Here is a 22,905-nt window from a genome sequence, read left to right on the forward strand (position 1 = left end):
AAAAAAGCTTTAACTTTATTTTTTAATGTTGGTTATGGTATTCTCAGTACATTCTTACACTAAATAATGATGCATTATTAACAGAAACACCCAAAAATTCAAATGCAATTCTAAATTCCAATATCAAAGGTAACCGTGAATTCATTTATTTCAGTTCTACAGTTTTTTGTTTTGCACACTGCATCAATCTATGCTTCTTAAACAGCAGCTGTTGATTTTTGCCTGGAATAATTTTTACAGGGGTCACAAACCGTCCTTTTTCTGGTGAGTTTCTTCTGGCAATCTGTATAGGCAGCTGGAGAGTTTTAATTTCTGTCTCGAAATACCACGGTGATAAATAGTGCCACAAAAACATGAATAAAATAGAATAGACAGACTTTAACTGTGGGCCCTGATGTAAGTGAAATTGCACAGATTTACTCAATTTCACTTATGACAGGCATAGAGTAGGCCTCAGGGTAGAAGACAGTAGAACAGTTTATTAAAATTGAAATGTGGGACAGTTTTGTTTGTTTGGGTCATGGAAATATATTATTACGCCCAAGTGGGATATTTTTAATTGATTTAAATTTTTCTTGACAGGTTTTACAAAACAATGCAAAGTACCAAGTAGTACCTAAAAAGCTGACCATAGGCAAGCGTCTAGCGCAATGCCTTCATCCAGCCTTGCCAGGTGGGGTTCATCGGAAGGCACTTGAAACCTATGAGATTATCTTCAAAATCATTGGACCCAAGCGTCTGGCTAAAGATCTTTTCCTGTACAGGTAAAAATAGTTAAAATGTCATTAACTTTCAGATTTTTAGTTCATTTAATGTAGTTTAGAAGACTTTTTCAGTTTCATTTTTTAAACATGTTTTTAAAGAGTCTATTCTGATGGACAATATATGCTAGAGCAAAATAAGCCCTTTAGCTGCAGCATCTTGCAATATGACAAGTTACAGGCTGATGATCAACCCAGTATCCTGTAATCTAACCAAAAACACCACTGCTGATGCTCGGTGTAGGAAGACAGGCTCCAAGGTGCCAAGCATCTCCATTAAAGGTGGCCTCAGCCATCTAAGGATCAAGTCCTTGAAGGACAAGCAGTGGCTTTTAGACAGAAGTATTATCTGGAGTCCAAGACAAGAGGGTATTTGAGAAACAACGAGATACTCTTTGGTTGTTGAGAGTGACATGGCACTTTGTATATATTTGAGGAAAGAAAAAATAAATTTCTTCAGGCAACTTCATATTTTTAAAATATTTTCATTTCTATCATGTACGAATAACAGTTTCCACAAAGTTTTCTTTTCATTAGGGATTGTTAGGTGTTCTCTGAGCCTCTTACATCAGTGTGACTCCAAGCATAATTTTTCCTAACATATACTGATTATTTATTTATTCAGGGTCTGATCTATAACATCAATGGGTTTTTGAATTAGGCCCACAATGATTCTGAAAAATAAAATTGTGTTCAGAATTCTTCTGTTTTTTACAGTTTGGTAGTAATTTATGAGATTTGGCAGAGACAGTGAAGATGTATTTTTGTTAGTTAGAAAGCCTCTCTTTTGTTCATCAGATTTAAAACTGACTTCTGTTTTCCTGAAATAGCTATAGAAGCAGCAATTGCACATAGCAAATGTAGAAAATCACATAAAGACACTGAGTTATAGAAAGATCAGATAAAAGAACATTCTGTGCTGTTAAAGGGATCAACCCAGTGAAAAGATTATTTTTTTATATGTAATCCCAGTTTTTGATCATTTGGAGAACAGTCATAATCCGGGAATGAACCATAGCATTAGTAGTCTGCCTTGTGTTTGGCTCTGTTTAGTTAGATTTTATTGTTTTGGAATGGGGGTATGGAGAACGGGTATTAGTTTATCACCCTCAAAATGGGGAAAAAACCCTCATAATGAGAGTAATCTATTGTTCATTTACATTTATTCAATGCTTTTTGTTCTTATGCTTATAAAATTAAACTTTCCTTTAACCCTTTTTAACATTCATACATGAGTAATGGGGCTATTGCTAGTTTGAGGACTCATTTGTGGGCTGAATATCTGCAATCAATGGATACTGTGTTTGTTTTAAAAATAATTTTGTGTGATATTCGTATATTTATTTTGTTTGTCCTGTATCTTATTTTTGTAAAGTTCAAGATCATAGTTCTTATTATAGGGAAATAATTTTCTGTACTTTTTAATTTCTTCAAATTAAAAACATTAGTTCCCATTATGCCATGTTTACACTTCTGTGTTTTCCTTATAAACTTGAAGATGCTTTACTTGTGTTTTTTTCATTTGATAATTCTTTTTCTAGTATCCTGCATTTAAGATTTAATTTTCCAGAGGTGGATCAGTTAAAATGATAGATTTTTCCCCCCAGTCTTACTAAAGTAGTTCAGTTTCATCTTGTTATATACTTGTTACAAGTCACATGCTATTCTGTATCTCCCTTTCTTGATAAGACTGCATCAAGTCAACTAGGGGCCTCACTGTACCAGTCTATTAACCTGGGACGTGCTCATCACCATAGTGGCTCTGTGCCAATACAAAACACTAAGATAAAAATATATTCTTGTGACAATGCTGAGCACTGCTATAACTGTTTTGTGTGACCTAGTTTAGGGGTGTCACATAAATAGCTTCCTGAAACAGTATTATTGTATTTTATTATTTACAGTTCTGGGCTATTTCCTCTTCTTGCCAATGCTGCTATGTCTGTCAAACCAGCATTACTCAGCCTGTATGAGATTTATTACCTTCCTTTGGGAAAAACATTAAAACCTGGTCTGCAAGGATTGCTAACTGGGATTCTGCCTGGTTTAGAGGAGGGATCAGAGTACTATGAGAGGTGAGGATATTATATACTAATATATTTGTACTACTTAAATATTGGCTTTTAATTTTATGAAGTGTTGAGTTTTGCTGATATGTTAAAAAAATTAGATATTTAAGTAACAGGTTTTATCCAGAAAATGATGTAATCAGAGATAAACATTAAGATGATATTTTTTTAAAAGTTCCGAATATTATGCAAGAAGAAAGAGAAACTACTAATTAATGGCATATATTCAAAGTAAATCAAATCAGGTCGGTCCCAAATTGAACTCATTTTACAGTTTTAGAGATATGTAATTGTCATAAATATAAAGGGAAGAGAACCACCTTTCTGTATACGGAACTATAAAATCCCTCCTGGCCAGAGGCAAAACCCTTTCAAGAAGCTAAGATAACCTCACTGGCACCTAACCAAAATGATCAGTGAGGAGACCAGATACTTTCAAAGCTGGGGGGCGGGGAGGAAACAAAGGGTCTGTCTGTCTGTGTGATGCTTTTGCCGGGAACAGATCAGGAATGCTCTTCATAACTCCTTAAGTTGGTAAGTAATCTAGCTAGAAATGCGTTAGATTTCCTTTTGTTTAATGGCTGGTAAAATAGCTGTGCTGAATGGAATGTATATTCCTGTTTTTGTGTCATTTTGTAACTTAAGGTTGTGCCTAGAGAGATTCTCTGTGTTTTGAATCTGATTACCCTGTAAGGTATTTACCATTCTGATTTTACATAGGTGATTCTTTTACTTTTTCTTTAATTAAAATTCTTCTTTTAAGAACCTGATTGCTTTTTCATTGTTCTTAAGATCCAAGGGTTTGGGTCTGTGTTCACCTATGCAAATTGGTGAGGATTTTTATCAAGCCTTCCCCAGGAAAGGGGGTGAAGGGCTTGGGGGGATATTTTGGGGGGAAGATGTCTCCAAGCTCTTTCCCTGTTCTTTGTTTAACACGCTTGGTGGTGGCCGCATAGGGTTCAAGGACAGGGCAAAGTTTATACCTTGAGGAAGTTTTTAACCTAAGATGGTAAGAATAAGTTTAGGGGGTCTTTCATGCAGGTCCCCACATCTGTACCCTAGAGTTCAGAGTGGGGAAGGAACCTTGACAGTAATACACTAGAAAATGTATTTCTTCCATTTTAGTAGGTCCCCCCCATGATTGTTTTACCATTTACAAACTTTGAAAACAAATAGGTGTAACACTTAATCTTGGTCCAGAATATAAATCTAAATTAAGTGCAAGGTATAGTAGTCAAGAGCAGTAGGACCTTCTCTTCAGTTTACACACTAAAATTCCTATAATAGTATTGACCTTTCTGAGTGCAATGTATATGTGTGAATACAAGTTTGCAGCAGTCAGGCCAGGGAACGGCAGCTCTTTCTATCTGGGGAGTTCCAGCCACAAACAGGAGGCGAGGAGTGTTGTGATATTGTTGACAAGCAGTGTAGACCATGTGCAGCTAATGGTGGGATCTTGTCCCTATGGAGGATGAGAGCACACTTAGTCTTTGGAAAAAGTTCTCTAGTTTTTTCAGGCTAAACTCCAAAGCAAGTATTATAGACTCTCCAAGTAGGGAGCTATTAATATGCAGTTTACATATTCTTCATATTTCAAGTCCCAAAACTGTAAAACTCTTAATTTTCACAGTTTGAGTCCAGTAAGAGCAATGGCTCCTATCTGTTTCTTTGACATGTATATATGTTGAATTACAAAAGTTGGTGGGGAAAAAATAGCACAAAAATGTAGATTGTCATAAGAAAAATAGAGAACGGTTTATTTTTTTCTTCCAAAACAACTTTGTATTGTGGTCATGATTTCTGCAAATGACAAGGCATGCTAGGGTGTATCTACAATGTAATGAGACACCCGCGGCTGCCCCGTGCAAGCTGACTCAGGCTCTTGGCAGAAGGATGCTGGAACAATTTTTATAGTAGGGATGCTGAGAGCCATTGAACCAAACTGTAAACCCTGCATATAATGGAAACCACTTCAAGACAGGGGTGCGGTAGCACCCCCAGCAGCCCTAGTTCCAGCACCTGTGTGTCCAGGATTGTCCTGGAGTCTCCAGAAATTAAAGATTAATCTTTAATTAAAGATTATGTCATGTGATGAAACTTCCAGGTATACATCCAACCAAAATTGGCAACCCTAGCTCGTGGGTCTCGGGCTAAGGGGCTGTTTAATTGTACTATAGATGTTTGGGCTTGGCCTGCAGCCTGAGCCCCAGGAACCTCCCACTCCCAAGGTCCTAGAGCCTGGGCTCCAGCCTGAGGCCCCAGTGTCTGTACTGCAGTTAAACAGCCCTTAGCCTGAGCCCCTTAAGACCAAGTCAACTAGCACGGGCCAGCTGTATTTTTAAGTGCAGTGTAGACATACCGATGGTGTAATACTTCAATGTCCGCCCTGATCAAGTATTTTGTGCTGCGATTCAAGTCCATACTATAGAAACAAGCTTCTCTATGATAAAAATTTAGGTTCAGCTTTTAAATAGGGTCAAGCTGATCTTCGCCTGTGTAAAAAAGTAGTCGTTCATGGAATGTACTTCATAAGTACTTTTGTCCACATAGAAATTGTGAAGGATGTATCTTGCTTTGTATTTTCTTTTTTAAATTTTGTATTAAAATCAGTGCCAGACACATCTCTCTTTCAGTGTTAATTTATTTTTCTATTGCCAGTGGGTAATGCTGATATTCCCTATAGATTGTGATATTCTTGGAGGTCTCATAAGATAATATATATTATAGTGCATTGCTTTCTGCAGCAAAAAATCTCTGTCTGCTGTATTTCGCTAAATATTGAACTTTACATTGATCGCTGCTTGTGTACATACAGCCTGATTTCATGTTTTGTAAAGCAGAAAATGTTTAGTTTCCAAAGGTCTGAGCTAATGCACCCTCTCTGTTCCATTGACCTCTTTTGTCACTTGTGCTGTAGAACCAACACACTGTTGGAGAAGGTTGCTGGTGCAGTCGACCAATCAGCATTCTACAGTGCCCTTTGGGGTAGTCTTCTTACCAGTCCTGCGGTTCGGTTACCTGGAATCACATATGTCCTCTCCCATCTAAACAGAAAGCTTTCAATGGAAGATCAGCTCTATATAATTGGCAGTGACATTGAGTTAATGGTAATATGTTCATTCGTTAGTGTAACTCTCATTTATATAACTGTACAGCTTCCAGGGGTTTTCTGATGTCTTCTCAGTCTTTGAAAATAATCTTTATAGAAATAAATAAATACATTGTGTCTATTTTTAGCACTAGTTAGACTTAGGGCGACCAGATAGCAACTGTGGAAAAAAAGGGACGGGCGTGGGGGTAATAGGTGCCTATATAGGAAAAAGTCCCCAAAACCAGGACTGTCCCTTTAAAAACGGGACATCTGGTCACCCTAGTTAGACTGATATAGTATGCATGTTAGATGAAATTTCATAATTTAGATTTTAAAAATTGCTTAGTGTTTTTAAATTGGCCATTCATTACACTTTTCAATAAAAGTAGCAAATTTCATGTTGCTTCTTGAAAAATGTGTAGTGAATTACTTTGCTGATTAAACTAAATCAAGCCATGCATATATTAAGCAAAGCTTAAATGCTTTCTGTGGTTAGTAGAAATTGTGCCAATTATATCTTTCTTCCATGTTTTCATAATTTCATTTTTTATGTGTGTACATTGTTTACATTATATCTAATTTTGAACCAGGTTATTTTGATTTATAAAATATTCAGTATATTTAATAAGAGGACTGTACAGATATCTGTTTTGAGGGGTGTATGTACATATTCTTTGAAATATAATAAATTATGATATTTTAATTACAAGTCTGTTTTTAATGGCAATGTTGTTTCAGGTGGAAGCAGTAAGCACATCAGTGCAGGATTCCAGTGTATTAGTACAAAGGAGCACATTAGACCTTATACTCTTCTGCTTTCCATTCCATATGAGTCAGGTAAAATTTTAATATAAAATAAAGAAATATATATCCACATACTCTTGCATGTATAGATTGTTTTGCAATCAAGTGATGATATTAAGTCAATCTTTATTAATGGCTTTCTCCAAAATCAGAATAAATAGAATCCTCTATAAGAGAATCTCTCTCAAGTAGCTTGTGTGTTGGCATACAATGATCCTTGTCTTAGTCTCATTGTGTTTAATATGTTGACATTTTACTGAATACAGACGGAATATAAGAGAAAACATTATTTACAGAAACTTTTTTTTATGGTTAGAGATGGGATCTGCTCTATTAGATATTTCCCCGCACAATTCCTAATTGAGTAGAAAACAAGTTATGTACTCATTTGTGAGTTTTCAGGTCGTCAGTATTGGAGAACTAAAAATGAATAGTTAGGGTATGTCTACACTACGAAATCAGGTCGAATTTATAGAAGTCGTTTTTTTAGAAATCGGTTTTATATATTCGAGTGTGTGTCTCCCCACAGAAGATGCTCTAAGTGCATTAAGTGCATTAACTCGGCGGAGTGCTTCCACAGTACTGAGGCTAGAGTCGACTTCCGGAGTGTTGCACTGTGGGTAGCTATCCCACGGTTCCCGCAGTCTCCGCTGCCTATTGGAATTCTGGGTTGAGATCCCAATGCCTGATGGGGCTAAAACACTGCTGCGGGTGGTTCTGGGTACATATCGTCAGGCCCCCGTTCCCTCCCTCCCTCCGTGAAAGCAAGGGCAGACAATCGTTTCGCACCTTTTTTCCTGAGTTACCTGTGCAGACGCCATACCATAGCAAGCATGGAGCCCGCTCAGGTAAACGTCACCGTATGTTGCCTGGGTGCTGGCAGGCGCGGTAGTGCATTGCTACACAGTAGCAGCAACCCATTGCCTTGTGGCAGCAGACGGTGCAATAGGACCGGTAGCCGTCATCATCATGTCCGAGGTGCTCCTGGCCACGTCGGCCGGGAGCGCCTGGACAGACATGGGCGTAGGGACTAAATTTGGAGTGACTTGATCAAGTCATTCTCTTTAGTCCTGCAGTCAGTCCTATTGAACCATCTTATGATGAGCAGGCAGGCGATATGGATTGCTAGCAGTCGTATTGTACCATCTTCTGCCAGGCAGGCAAGAGATGAGGGTGGCTAGCAGTCGTATTGTACCATCTTCTGCCAAGCAGCCCTGAGATGTGGATGGCATGCAGTCCTTCTGCACTGTCTGCTGCCAGCCAAAGGTGTAAAAGATAGATGGAGTGTATCAAAACAAGAAATAGACCAGATTTGTTTTGTACTCATTTGCTTCCCCCCCCCCCGTCTAGGGGACTCATTCCTCTAGGTCACACTGCAGTCACTCACAGGGAAGGTGCAGCGAGGTAAATCTAGCCATGTATCAATCAGAGGCCAGACTAACCTCCTTGTTCCAATAAGAACAATAACTTAGGTGCACCATTTCTTATTGGAACCCTCTGTGAAGTCCTGCGTGAAATACTCCTTGATGTAAAGCCACCCCCTTTGTTGATTTTAGCTCCCTGAAGCCAGCCCTGTAAGCCGTGTCGTCAGTAGCCCCTCCCTCCATCAGAGCAACGGCAGACAATCGTTCTGCGACTTTTTTCTGAGCGGACGCCATACCAAGGCAAGCATGGAGGCCGCTCAGCTCACTTTGGCAATTAGGAGCACATTAAACACCACACGCATTATCCAGCAGTATATGCAGTGCCAGAACCTGGCAGAGCGATATCGGGCGAGTAGGCGACGTCAGTGTGGTCGCGTGAGTGATCAGGACATGGACACAGATTTCTCTGAAAGCATGGGCCCTGCCAAAGCATGCATCATGGTGCTAATGGGGCAGGTTCATACTGTGGAACGCTGATTCTGGGCTCGGGAAACAAGCACAGACTGGTGGGACCGCATAGTGTTGTGGGTTTGGGACGATTCCCAGTGGCTGCGAAACTTTTGCATGCGTAAGGGCACTTTCATGGAACTTTGTGACTTGCTTTCCCCTGCCCTGAAGCGCATGAATACCAAAATGAGAGCAGCCCTCACAGTTGAGAAGCGAGTGGCAATAGCCCTGTGGAAGCTTGCAACGTCAGACAGCTACCGGTCAGCTGGGAATCAATTTGGAGTGGGCAAATCAACTGTGGGGGCTGCTGTGATGCAAGTAGCCCACGCAATCAAAGATCTGCTGATATCAAGGATAGTGACCCTGGGAAATGTGCAGGTCACAGTGGATGGCTTTGCTGCAATGGGATTCCCTAACTGTGGTGGGGCCATAGACGGAACCCATATCCCTATCTTGGCACCGGAGCACCAAGCCGGCGAGTACATAAACCACAAGGGGTACTTTTCAATAGTGCTGCAAGCTCTGGTGGATCACAAGGGACGTTTCACCAGCATCAGCGTGGGATGGCCGGGAAAGGTACATGACGCTCGCATCTTCAGGAACTCTGGTCTATTTCAAAAGCTGCAGGAAGGGACTTTATTCCCAGACCAGAAAATAACCGTTGGGGATGTTGAAATGCCTATAGTTATCCTTGGGGACCCAGCCTACCCCTTAATGCCATGGCTCATGAAGCCGTACACAGGCACCCTGGACAGTAGTCAGGAGCTGTTCAACTACAGGCTGAGCAAGTGCAGAATGGTGGTAGAATGTGCATTTGGATGTTTAAAGGTGCGCTGGCGCAGTTTACTGACTCGCTTAGACCTCAGAGAAACCAATATTCCCACTGTTATTACTGCTTGCTGTGCGCTCCACAATATCTGTGAGAGTAAGGGGGAGACGTTTATGGCAGGGTGGGAGGTTGAGGCAAATCGCCTGGCTGCTGGTTATGCGCAGCCAGATACCCAGGCGGTTAGAAGAGCACAGGAGGGCGCGGTACGCATCAGAGAAGCTTTGAAAACCAGTTTCATGACTGGCCAGGCTACGGTGTGAAAATTCTCTTTGTATCTCCTTGATGAACCCCCCCGCCCCTTGGTTCACTCTACTTCCCTGTAAGCTAACCACCCGCCCCTCCTCCCTTCAATCACCGCTTGCAGAGGCAATAAAGTCATTGTTGCTTCACATTCATGCATTCTTTATTCATTCATCACACAAATAGGGGGATGACTACCAAGGTAGCCCAGGAGGGGTGGTGGAGGAGGGAAGGAAAATGCCACACAGCACTTTAAAAGTTTACAACTTTAAAATTTATAGAATGCCAACCTTCTTTTTTTGGGGCAATCCTCTGTGGTGGAGTGGCTGGTTGGCCGGTGGCCCCCCCCCCACCACGTTCTTGGGCGTCTGGGTGTGGAGGCTATGGAACTTGGGGAGGAGGGCAGTTGGTTACACACGGGCTGTAGTGGCAGTCTGTGCTCCAGCTGCCTTTGCTGCAGCTCAACCATACACTGGAGCATACTGGTTTGATCCTCCAGCAGCCTCAGCATTGAATCCTGCCTCCTCTCATCACACTGCCGCCACATTTGAGCTTCAGCCCGTCTTCAGCCCGCCACCTCTCCTCCCGATCATTTTGTGCTTTCCTGCACTCTGACATTATTTGGCTCCACACATTTGTCCGTGCTCTGTCAGTGTGGGAGGACAGCATGAGCTCAGAGAACATTTCATCACGAGTGTTTTTTTTTGTTCTTTCTAATCTTCACTAGCTTCTGGGAAGGAGAAGCTCCTGTGATCATTGAAACGCATGCAGCTGGTGGAGAAAAAAAAAGGGACAGCGGTATTTAAAAAGACACATTTTATAAAACAGTGGCTACAGTCTTTCAGGGTAAACCTTGCTGTTAACATTACATACATAGCACATGTGCTTTCGTTACAAGGTCGCATTTTGCCTCCCCCCACCGTGTGGCTACCCCCTCAACCCTCCCCCCTCCCCGTGGCTAACAGTGGGGAACATTTCTGTTCAGCCGCAGGCAAACAGCCCAGCAGGAACGGGCTCCTCTGAGTGTCCCCTGAAGAAAAGCACCCTATTTCAACCAGGTGACCATGAATGATATCTCACTCTCCTGAGGATAACACAGAGAGATAAAGAACGGATGTTGTTTGAACGCCAGCAAACATACACTGCAATGCTTTGTTGTACAATGATTCCCGAGTATGTGTTACTGGCCTGGAGTGGTAAAGTGTCCTACCATGAAGGACACAATAATGCTGCCCTCCCCAGAAACCTTTTGCAAAGGCTTTGGGAGTACATCCAGGAGAGCCGCGAATGCCAGGGCAAATTAATCCTTTCACATGCTTGGTTTTAAACCATGTATAGTATTTTAAAAGGTACACTCACTGGAGGTCCCTTCTCCGCCTGGCGGGTCCAGGAGGCAGCCTTGGGTGGGTTCGGTGGGTACTGGCTCCAGGTCCAGGGTGAGAAACTGGCTGTCGGGAAAACTGGTTTCTCCGCTTTCTTGCTGTGAGCTATCTACAACCTCATCATCATCATCTTCTTCATCCCCAAAACCTGCTTCCATGTTGCCTCCATCTCCATTGAAGGAGTCAAACAACATGGCTGGGGTGCAGCTCATCATAGAAGCTGCATGTTCGGGGCTCTGACCCGGAGCGGCCGTTCACCCCTCTGGTTTTCTGGTAGGCTTGCCTCAGCTCCTTAAGTTTCACGCGGCACTGCTTCGGATCCCTGTTATGGCCTCTGTCCTTCATGCCCTGGGAGATTTTGACAAAGGTTTTGGCATTTCGAAAACTGGAACGGAGTTCTGATAGCGCGGATTCCTCTCCCTATACAGCGATCAGATCCCGTACCTCCCGTTCAGTCCATGCTGGAGCTCTTTTGCGATTCTGGGACTCCATCATGGTCACCTCTGCTGATGAGTTCTGCATGGTCACCAGCAGCTTGCCACACTGGCCAAACAGGAAATGAGATTCAAAAGTTCGCAGTTCTTTTCCTGTCTACCTGGCCAGTGCATCTGAGTTGAGAGTGCTGTCCAGTGCGGTCACAATGGAGCACTCTGGGATAGCTCCCGGAGGCCAATACCGTGAAATTGCGTCCACAGTACCCCAAATTCGACCCGGCAAGGCCGATTTAAGCGCTAATCCACTTGTCAGGGGTGGAGTACGGAAATCAATTTTAAGAGCCCTTTAAGTCAAAATAAAGGGCTTCATCATGTGGATGGGTGCAGGTTTACATCCATTTAACGCTGCTAAATTAGACCTAAAGTCCTAGTGTAGACCAGGGCTTAGGCATCCTAAGGAGTTTAATGGGAAGGAACTTTTCACTTTCTAGATCACTTGTAAACTGCAGCCCAGTTCAGTAGTGACTGAAATTTAGTGCTTGCTGGCAGTTGTAAAATGATTTTGTGGGAGCAATTCCATTCCTAGAGGATAGTTGCTTTGTTTTGTTTTTAATAAAAATACCTTCCTATTGGCTCCTGATGACCACTTTAAGGGAAATAAGTGATTGAGCATGCATGGAGACAGAACTACTCCCTCACTCCTAGTGGTGGTCCTTCCACTTCAGGGTTTAGATAGCACTGCAGCTGGGTAAAAGTTTTTTGATTCATAGATTTGTTTTTGGAAATAAGCATTTTTTTCGTGCTCTAAAATTATGTGCAATTTTGGGTCTAAATTTGGGAAAAATGTAAAAATGTGAGAACTATGTGTTTTGACTTTTCTTTTCAAAATGGTGTTTGAAATTCTAATATGGCCAATTTTTAAGATAAAATATTCCCAAAAAGGGTAAAAAAAACCCCACTTGAAAACAGCCAAATCGAAATGAAAAAAATAAAAAACATTTAATTTTGAGTTGACTGAAACAAGTTGATTAACTTGGAACAAATTGAAAAAGCAAAACACTTGATTTTGAATTGACCTGAAACATTTTGGTTGATTGGAACCCAAATTTTATGTGTCAGAGGTATCCATGTAGTACCTTTCTTGAGAACTAAAATTCACATAAGTTAGGGCTTTTTAAATACTAATCAATGAGGAGAAAATTATTTAAGACTGTGTCTGCTGGGGATTTTTTTGTTGCATTTTAATCAGTTTGCTTCCAGGACTTTCGCTTGATAATCAAAGTGAAATGCATTGTAGCACGGTGATGGACTGTTAATAGAGGCAGCAATGTGCTACTATGGTTGCAGTGTCATACAGCATTCTAACAGGTGGCTGTTCCAAATAGTAATCTCACTTTTTGATGTCCTAAGACTCAGAACTTTGTGCTACTTCATTGCTATGAATTCAGAGGTTTCAGGAAATTAAATAATTTTTATTCAGTGAATACTTATCCATTAGCCAGCTACAGATGTCCCTTTCTGTGGTTAAACTACAGTAATGTTCCTAATTTCTTCAGGCAACGCGCCCAGACATGATCAGAATTTTGTCAGCAGCCCTTCATGTAGTACTACGCAGAGATATGTCACTCAACCGAAGGCTTTATGCATGGCTTCTAGGTAAGTTTGTACTGAATTTGATAATTATCTGTTTAATGGCAGAGAAAGGAATTTTGTAAAAATAATACTGGTAATGGTGAAATCTTATGTATGTGACTTGATAAATAGAAATCAGTGTTTATTATGTTCATGCTATAGTTATGAGTACAACACAGTTGCCACCAATGTATTAGACAATACAAAGAAAGTTGTGTGTACCAGATTTTGATTTTATCAAAAGTGACTTATAAGAAAACTGTTACCTTTTCGTCAGCACAGCCATGTGAAAAAGCCCATGATAACAATATTCCTTGCTATATATAAATTATTTATATATTTTCTTACAGTGTAGGACCCATAGACCCTAATCAGCAATGGGGCCCATTGTGCCGGAGCTGTACATGTTAAAACACAGTCCCTGCCCCAGAGAGCTAACAGTCTAAATTAAGACAAGACATGAGTCAGTGTAACTTACATTTGAAGTAGGAAGGGGTAAGGAGAATGAAGGGAACAATGATACATTGAAATATATTTGAAAGTAAAATTTTATATTAACTCCCTGATTCCACAAACACTGATATATGTGCTTAACTTTAGGTATGTAAATGTATACAGTATTGTGGCCTAAATTAGCATTTCTTAACCTATTTTGGGCGTCTGCCATGTCACTAAAAATGTCTCCACTGGTGAAAATAGTGGATGCTTAGCATCACATTATATAATAGTTTTCATCTTGATATAATGCCAGTTGGTCAGAAAAAGAATTAATGAAGAGCTATAGAAATTGTCTGTTCTAATCAGTTTAAAAAATCTTTGAATATCAAACAAATATCTACTCATGATAGAAATTGGTTTATCTTCTTTTTTTTTAAATACTGCTGATGAAACTCATGTCATGTTCTGCCAAATGGGTTCATTCGGAAGGAGGATCAAAAATTCCAACTTCAATTAAACACTTTATTTCCTACCTATTTCACAGTTCAAAGCCTCTTTTTATGAGCTGCTACTTGTCTTTTTCAGGAAGACAGGGAGACACATTTATATAGGTAGATCATTTCTCTAATTTTTCCAAATAAAAGGAAATTGCATTTAATAAATTAAAAAACAAAAACAAATTAAGGTTGAATCTAAGTAACTAACTTTTTTTCTATAAAACAGAACTTGAAACTTCTACAAAGAATGTTGAGAACAACATTTGATGCATCTTTCTGTAACTCATGGTGTAACTTCACACTGTTTTCTTAAAATTATGGACAGCAGATTCCACAGCTATTCCATCTGTGCAATTTCCACTGATGTCAGTGTGATTTCAGTAAATGGAGTGGCTGCATAGATCAGCATGTACAAGTGTTGCAGCATTAGCACACAAATAGGCATGTCCTATATTCTGTACAATTATATAATCTCTGTTTTCCATTTAATTGATCTGTATAGTTTTTATTAATATAATAATTTTTTCTTTGAGTTAATCAGTGTTGTGTTGCTGTATTTTATTAATGAAGATTCTACTGTAAATATAAAACCACTTCTTTTAACTAAGTGGTGAGGATCTTTTAGATCTACGTTTTCATAATATAGTACTTGCGTATCTATTTTTAGCTATTCCTCATTATTCTTATATCTTAATGCACAGTTTTATGAAAATTAAATAGAAACAAAAATCTTACTAAACCTTTTTAAATCCAAGTCAGTTCTCCACAGATGTCCTTAATACTAAAGTTTATTTTCAGTTGAAACTAAATGACATGCATCCTCTCTACTTTTTCTTCTGTTTTCATCATTCTTGAGCAGAAAATGTGAAAACCACTTCTGAAGAAATGTTGATGTTTTCAGCAGCTTGCTTTTTTTTTTTAAAAAAGCTTATCAGGAAAATGTTGAATTTCTGTAAGAAAAGATTAAATTTTCAGAGAGGAAACTAGATATTTCTTTCACATAATTTTTCAATGATCAAGATGGTTTCCTTAGCATATGAATCTTTTTATAAATGATTTAATAGTTAACTTTGATATTCCTTTTACATGTATAAATAATTTAGAATAACAACATTAGGACAATAGCTTCATTGGCTTTGGTCTCTGTGGTCCTCTAATGTTTAAAATCTGCTACAGCGTTCAATAGCGTTAACTACGGTTCTTTGTAATTGTTGTTTCTGTTGCTACAGTACATTGACTTTGAAGACGCATACTGTAGAACATACTGTATTTTTTGATGTCTACATTTTTCTTGTCAAAAGTAATGTAACTATCTAGCAGTGTGTTCAATGAAAACTAAAACTCCAGAGTGTAGTTCACTCTGCAGTCAGCTTAATACTTTGTTCCATTTAATTAGATTCTTTTATTAAACTATTTAAAATGGTCTTTCTCTTGCCGACATTACTTGGACTACAAATTGGTAAGTTATCAGTGCCAGTGTGTTGATCCAGTGTTTAAAAAATTGAAGAAGAAAACATAAAAAGGTAAATATTAATTTGTCATGTCTTTTGTTTGCTTGAAGGTTTTGATAATAATGGTGCTATCGTAGGACCTAGAAGCACAAGACATAGCAATCCTGAGGAACATGCCACTTACTATTTCAATACCTTTTCTAAGGAAATGTTGGTCCAGGTATCAATAATATGTTTGTTTTTTTTACATGGCATTTACTCATTATGAAACTATTCTTTTCATCAATATAAATCCTTATAAACAAACCTATTATAAAAATATTCTTTCAGTTAAGAATTGTCTTGATAAAAATTGGTGTTTCCTCATCCACTAATTGGCCATGTCAATATATTCATGTAATTTGTATCTTTTTATGAGGAAATTTTAGAAGCGCTGCCTTTTTATAGTATGTCCTTGTCTGTAAAAGAAATAATTCTTCTAGAACTCTTAGATTTGAATGAAAAGCTTAGTGTGAAACATTGATTGGCTAGCACTCTCCTCTTTAAAACAATAATATTATATGGAAGTATTTTAATCCCATCTCTCCTCTATTGCTTCCTCTCTGTTAGACAGAGTAGCATTTATGGAAGGTATTGATTGACAGCGAAGCAGACTGAAATCTACTTATCCACAGAACAGATTTGGAGAGGCTCCCTTCTCACTTGTATAGATGACAAAAATGTCCCTCCCTGTCTCAGCTGTGGGGGAGAGGGAGTTTGGTTAGACTAGCAGGGGGATGACCAGTCCCCACAATGGGAGAAGGGAGAGCGCTTCCTCTGGTGTCTGGTACACGCAGGAATATGCCAGGGAGGGGGAGGCTTTTCTGCTACCTATTGGCTTGCTGACTTGAGGGTAATGATGGAGACAGTTGGCCTCAGAACCTTCCCCCCTCCATTTAAAGCCTTCCTGGGCATCTGGAGGCAGTCTTGCCTCGATAAATGCCTCACCCTCTCTTCAGGTAGTTAAGGTATATGGAGATGTGTTTCAGGGCTGCTGTGGATCAGAGCGACCACCAGTTTGGGGGATCAGGAAGGAATTTTTCAATTGGGCTACATTGGCAAGAGTCCAGTGGGTTTTTTTGCCTTCCTCACAGCATTTTGGAGGCACAGTTAGGTTAAAAGGAGTAAGAAAGAATGGGAACTCTAACATTAGGAGTTAATATAGAAAGGGTTAGGTCATCTCGTCTTGGCTGGTGTCCATTTTGAATAACGGCTAAAAGGGCCAACTCCCAGATGTAATGAGACTTTGGATTTGGCTGGTCTGTTTGCCTGTGAAAAGGGGAGACTGTAAGTCTTCACAGGCTGAGGTCCCCCTAGGAACCCTCTGCCCTCCTTGTGGAGGGGAGGGCGAGATGATTCATAAGTGAGCTGAATCCTAGTGGGAGGCTAAAGAGAGTTGACCTTGAATTATGGTTATATGGAGGAAGCCCTGTAGCCCTGCATGGGGCCCAGTGAAATACCTGTTTGTGAGAGGGAGTGGGTGCATACCACCCCTTGCCCATTGTTAAGGTAATAAAGTTATGGCCTGCAGATTAAATCCATTCCTGTGTCTTTCATTCACCTGGATGTTTGACTGATGCCTTTATCCATTTAATCTTTTCCCTCTCTCATGATGCTAGAAAGGGTGCCAATATTTATACAATCCATTTCCATTTTTTCTTAGCAGTCATGCTCAAGGTAGAGGATACCTGTTTTTTCCAATAAAGGGCAGAGCCCACTTGTATATTCTTTCAAGATCTTTCTTAAAGAGCATGACAAACACTAGCATATCATGTTAAAATTGTCATCAACAGCAACTTACTACCATTGAAAAGCCTTTCAAAATGTTGATTGCCCCTCTCCTCTTCTTTCTTTGCCAGTCTTTTTTCTCTTCTTTTGTATTTTCTTCTGATTTTTGGACTTGCTTGTCCTTTGATGCCATGTCTTGAAAAGTCTGCCTCTCTAAAAGCATGTTCAGGTGTAGAAGATTTTCCAAGATACTGTGTGATGATACTCACCTCTTAGTAAATGGAAGATCAAACCTTTTTTCTGTCTCATTCCTTCTGTCTTCTCTTTTTTAGAAGCTCTAGAAGAAATGCACTAGCGCCTACTCATAGATTGCTGTGCCAGCAGCAGAGAGAAACTAAATAGCTTCTGAGAGTCTAGTTAGTTTTATTCTGCATCTGGTGGCATGGAATAAAGTACTTCAGTATAGGAGTTCATTGTTTTCCCTTACTTTTGAAGCTTTCGTCGCTACTTGTTCTATACAGTTGAGCTAAAGAAAATAGTCTGACAGCCAAGCTGCATCCTGAATAGGTAGATTATTGTTTTATTTAGCCCTTTATTTATTTTTTTTTACCTTCTCAAGTAGCTACATCATCACTTTATACCCCTTGTTCATTACTCTTAAGAAATTTTGAGTAAGCATCTATTTATGCTACTATACTGTGTGTTCCCCACCTTTCTACAAATATTAGAATATGTTCCACTTCTGTGGAATAGAATGTGATCGACAATAAGGGGAATGCCTAGGTATGGAGAATGAGCTGCAGGGAGGTAAGAAAACAGGGTCTCCTCCACTGTGAGTAATTCCCCTTTTTGCATGTTTTCATAATTGCCTGCTTTCTGAAGCTGTTCTTTTCTTCTTGATTTTCTGATCTGTGTATGCTTTTTATAGGCAATGGTGGGAATCTTACAAGTTAATGGACATGGAGAAGAGAGCACACTGATGCAGGACCTAAAGCCTTTTCGGATTTTTATCAGTTTACTGGACAAACCTGAACTAGGTACTCTCATATATTTCTAACCTTAAATATATTTTTTGTTACATTTTGCTAAAAATTATTAATTCTTTTGGTTGACTAGCATATAAAGCAATGTTCTGGATAACTTCTTAAGTGGAGGATATTAACAAAGTAGTAGGTATGTTCAAGAAATGTGCAGTAAATAGATGGTAGAGTTGGACTATATAGTGTCTTCCAATGTAATCACATACTACTTTCTCACCTCCCCCCAAAAACCTAATTGTTCTACTCCATGCAGTAAATCTGAAGTTAAAGTAATACTGAGAAGTAGTTTAGGCCCCAAAATTGATCTTCCCAAAGTTATTTGAATCTTGAGGGGAATGCTATTTAGATTTTTAATTCTCTAAGAAAAACAAACCATAGCCACCACACTGTTACAGAGAAATGGGAAAAATATCCCAATAACTACTGCTTATGTGATCCCAAGGCCCCTTGCTCATTATCCCAACACACACATGTTTTGAAATATTAAAAATATAATACCACATTTTGTCTAGTACATAAAGAGCTTATCAGTAAGAATTGATTGGCTTATAAAGGATGTAGTCATTTTTAATAAACAAACAAGTAATTAAATTCCTTAATATTTACAAACATTATCCACAGTAAGTGGAAATTAAAAGTGTGGGGATGTGGAGAGATGATACATATGTATGGAATTTTGCCAACATGATCCACATATCTGTTCTCACTTCACTCAGTCTTAACATATGCAGTGTCAGTAACATTTAAAATGCCTGGCTCAGAAATTATGAATGACTGAGAAGTCGTCAAAGTCTAACTGTATTTTTTTATCATATAGTTTGGCTTTTCAGTCACCCATAATTTCTGAGCCAGACAGTTTAAATCTTACTGACACTGTGCACATTAAGATTTAATGAAGTAAGCACAGCTGTGAGGATCATGTTGGCAAATTGGTTTGGCAGATTAAACGAAGACTTTGCTCCTGCAGAAGTCAGTGGTGGTGTTCCCACTAATGGGAGCAAGGTGAGGCCAAGAGAAAGCACAGAAAGCTCTTCTTCTCTGAAGACAGACCACTTTGTGAACTATTGCAACTCATTTCAAAGTCAGATGCTTTTCTTAAACCTCAGGAGTTTGTTGGAATCTAATGTGAGTCTGATGCAAAGACTGTCTTGCACATTTGTAGCCAAAAATGGAGAAGAACCCACTTCAACTGAATCAGAGTAAAGATGCTCAAAATATTTTACTTCTAATTTTTTACCTTACACTGTCAGGTAGATTTTCATCATGAGATGTCAAGGTTTAGCTTTATGAGATAAATTTAACTCACTAGGATTCACACAGATAATTGCCTGCACATCCTATTGAATAGCATATTATTGTATAAAATATGTATAGTTTTAAATTCTACTATGCATAAGAATGCACAAAATATAAGTGGGATTCTGTTCAGCTTTGTAAGTTATCTGAGTAAAAGTGATTTTGTGGCTTTAGTAAATGAAACTGTAGATTCCAATGATTTGGTTAGGGTTCAGATACTGATCATTGGAATGTCCTTAATTTTACAAGGTTGTCATTGCAGCTATTTCTCATGGTCATTTTAGGACCTGTAATCTTAGAGGATGTATTGATTGAAGTATTTAGAACATTATATACACAATGCAAAGCTGAGCTGGATCTTCAGATGGAACTTTCCTTCAGCAAAGATCACACACAACTAAGCAGGTAGAGTACAAGGAAAAGAATATAACATATGCTTCCTCTTTAACAGAAAATAGTATAAATTTTAAATATAAACATTAATAAATAGTAGAACTTGTTTATTGCTGAATGCATGCTAAATACGCAGCAATATCTTGAAGCCTGCTCCTCTGAAAGGGAAAGGCAAAGCTCTCATTGATCTCAATTGAAGATTTTCCTTGGGACATGATGGAATGGACATCTATAGTTTTATTTTATTTAATGACATTTACTGTGCTAAAAAGGTACCAATATCAGTCACTTTATTTTGCAATTGTTTACTGTAAATGTACATTTACTGGTGTGAAGGCAAAACTCCATGTGAATGCTGTGTGTCATGGACGGGCAGGAAGAGAGTTCTAAGAGCTCTCCCTTTCCCATGTTTGGCACTCATGAGAAAAAGCAGTGAGGGGTGAGAGGCTGGCAGGTGAAGTTATGTGAGGTGTCAGCAGAGAGAAGAAGATGGTATGAGTGGGGAAAGTGACCCACTCCTCCACCACTACAGATATGGCTGAAACTAGGGAGCAGCAGGTGGGCTTCCCTTAAGTCACTTGTCTTCAGAAACATGAAGAGAAGCTGCATCAATGAAGCAACAGAAATTGGGAGGCTGCACAGGCAGAGAGCCTCTGATCTGCTCTTGCACACAAAGAGAGGCAACAAAAGAGGTCTAGTACAGATCTCTCTGGATTTTGGGGGTGGCAAAGAAAGAGAAGCCATTAGGGAGGAGAAAAAGGGAGAGCAAAATGAAGGGAGTAGAGAGACCAGGAGAGTGGAGTCAGAGAGAGAGGCAGCTGAGACAAAGAGGGAAACAGAATGTTGGAGGAGGACAGGGAAGGGGGAGAAAAATAAAATAAAGAAAAATAAGAATGAAAATTGGAAACCAGATCCAGTAAAAATATATAGAAAAGGGAAAACAGATCTGAGACAGAGTGGGATGAGCAAGAAATATGGCAACCATGCAAGGACATGATGTAAAAAGCAATAGTGCATGCCCAGCTGAAGAGCTGCCATTAAAGGAGAGGGAGGGAACCAGTGTGTTAATATCAGCATTGCAGTGAGTAAATTCAGAATTATACGCCTTTGCATAACACTTAAATCACAGCATAGTAATATATATTAAATTGTACTACTATTTTTTATTTTCTTTTAGCAAATTGAGGGAAAATAAGAAAACCGCAGAGCTGATTAAAACTGCCAATCTTCTCTTTAATTCCTTTGAGCCTTATTATATGTGGGATTACATTGCTCGTTGGTTTGAAGAATGTTGTAGGTAAGTTGTATTTAATAGCTGTAAATGTAAAATTGGAATTGGCTTTACATTTTTTGGTTTGTGTATTGACAGGGAGGTGGACAAGATGTACTAATAATTGTACTCCACCTGCAAAGGCTTGTCTATACTAGAAACTTGTATTGTTTTAACTATATCCGTATAATTAAAGGAATGCAATCCCCCTAGTGTGGATGCAGTTATATCAGTATAAAGGTAGTTTGTTCTGGTATAGCTACTCCTGCATGGGGAGGGGAATAAGTATACCAATATAAGTCACTTTGTACTGATATAACTGTGTCTACACTAGGACTTTCACTGGTATAGCTATTTCAGTAAAAAAAATTCCCACCCTGTAACCAAAGTAGATAAACCAGTAAAACTTCAAAGTATAGACCAGGCCTAATTTCTGAGATTCAGATTATTTTTAGTTCCCTTTCTTGATCTGGGAATAATCAAGGTATTGATATCTTGATTTTAGTAAGAGAAATCTTTGCAGAGCTCTCTTGTCTTCCTGCCACTGCCTCTTCAGCATGGATAGGTAAATTCCTTTGGAAAAAGTGACAAGAAAAGGTTTTGGGTAGATTGTTTCACACTTACTGTCCATGTAATAAAGTTATCCTCCTATAAATTCATTATCTGTAGCATATGATATATTTGACTGGATTAGGTAGAAATGTTCTTTTTTTGTTGTTTTTGGTGTATGTTGTTGGGTCTCTTAGCCTGTGCCCCAAAAGGGTTTTGAAAATGTTTCCCTCTGATCAACAATCTGCGTGGCGAGCAAAAGATGTGCATCGGTGCTTACAATGCTTTGACTCTTTACCCTTCTATTAAATACTGTACAGATCTGGGCTTGAGAAAATACTGTCGTCATATCTGGAGAGATCGTTCCTCACAGGTGTTCCTCTTTTTAGGCTCTGAGTTGTGGTCCTTGTTCAAATTTAAAAAACATTTAGAAAATTAGAAGGTATTTTCACTGGTCCTTCATAGCCTTTCAAGGCAATGCTACCTCCTCAGAATTACAGCAAAAGGAGCCTTGAGAGACTCTCAAGGATAAATATATGAATGTAAGTTACTATTTATACGTGGGTATTAAATTTCATCTGTATGATGATACTCTGCACAGAAAGCTATTTTTCCCACAGTGGGAATTTTAATTAGAAGAAAACTATGGATTTCAGATGGGGACTTTGAGAGCGCTATAGATAAAGGTGCCAGTATGAGGCACAGAATAATAGCAACTTCCTTGAAAGTATGACTTTCCTGAAAACTGAGATGAAATTGGTTACTATTTGGTAATATTTACCTTTGGCAGGGAGGGGGATTTCTTCCATTTTGTTGTGTTTTAAGCAGATTCTGAATTTCTGAATGAAAGAAAACAGGCAACCACCAAGTGAGGGGAAAATGTATGGATTTACCAAAACAATTTCCTGTAGCCCAGCCTTGCTTATGTGTGTCATGGCACACAATGGTGTAGCTGCCCTTCATAAAATATTGAACTTCCTTTGTATTTCAGATAGATAAGGATTGTATGGTCATCTATAAACTGATTCAACTGTTTGTTGAAGAAGGAACAACTGGGCTGCTAGTTTGTTCTTATGCAGCATCCTTGACGT

At 39.2% G+C, this 22,905-nt stretch overlaps 1 protein-coding gene across 6 annotated transcripts in view; it reads left to right on the forward strand.

Moving 5' to 3' along the window:
* DOP1A (DOP1 leucine zipper like protein A) overlaps nt 1-22,905 on the forward strand; it is an 89,981-nt gene that overhangs the window by 16,898 nt on the left and 50,178 nt on the right. For 3 of the 6 annotated variants that reach the window (XM_073336554.1, XM_073336552.1, XM_073336553.1), the window contains 9 exons: nt 583-764; nt 2,666-2,836; nt 5,748-5,937; nt 6,660-6,758; nt 13,038-13,137; nt 15,610-15,719; nt 18,195-18,303; nt 19,887-20,007; nt 21,173-21,292. In XM_073336554.1, the coding sequence (XP_073192655.1) occupies nt 583-764; nt 2,666-2,836; nt 5,748-5,937; nt 6,660-6,758; nt 13,038-13,137; nt 15,610-15,719; nt 18,195-18,303; nt 19,887-20,007; nt 21,173-21,292 (1,202 nt within the window). The other 3 variants (XM_073336555.1, XM_073336556.1, XM_073336557.1) reach the window with 3 other exon arrangements.

Source organism: Lepidochelys kempii, chromosome 3 (assembly GCF_965140265.1).
Source record: "Lepidochelys kempii isolate rLepKem1 chromosome 3, rLepKem1.hap2, whole genome shotgun sequence".
Taxonomy (NCBI): Eukaryota; Metazoa; Chordata; order Testudines; family Cheloniidae; genus Lepidochelys; species Lepidochelys kempii.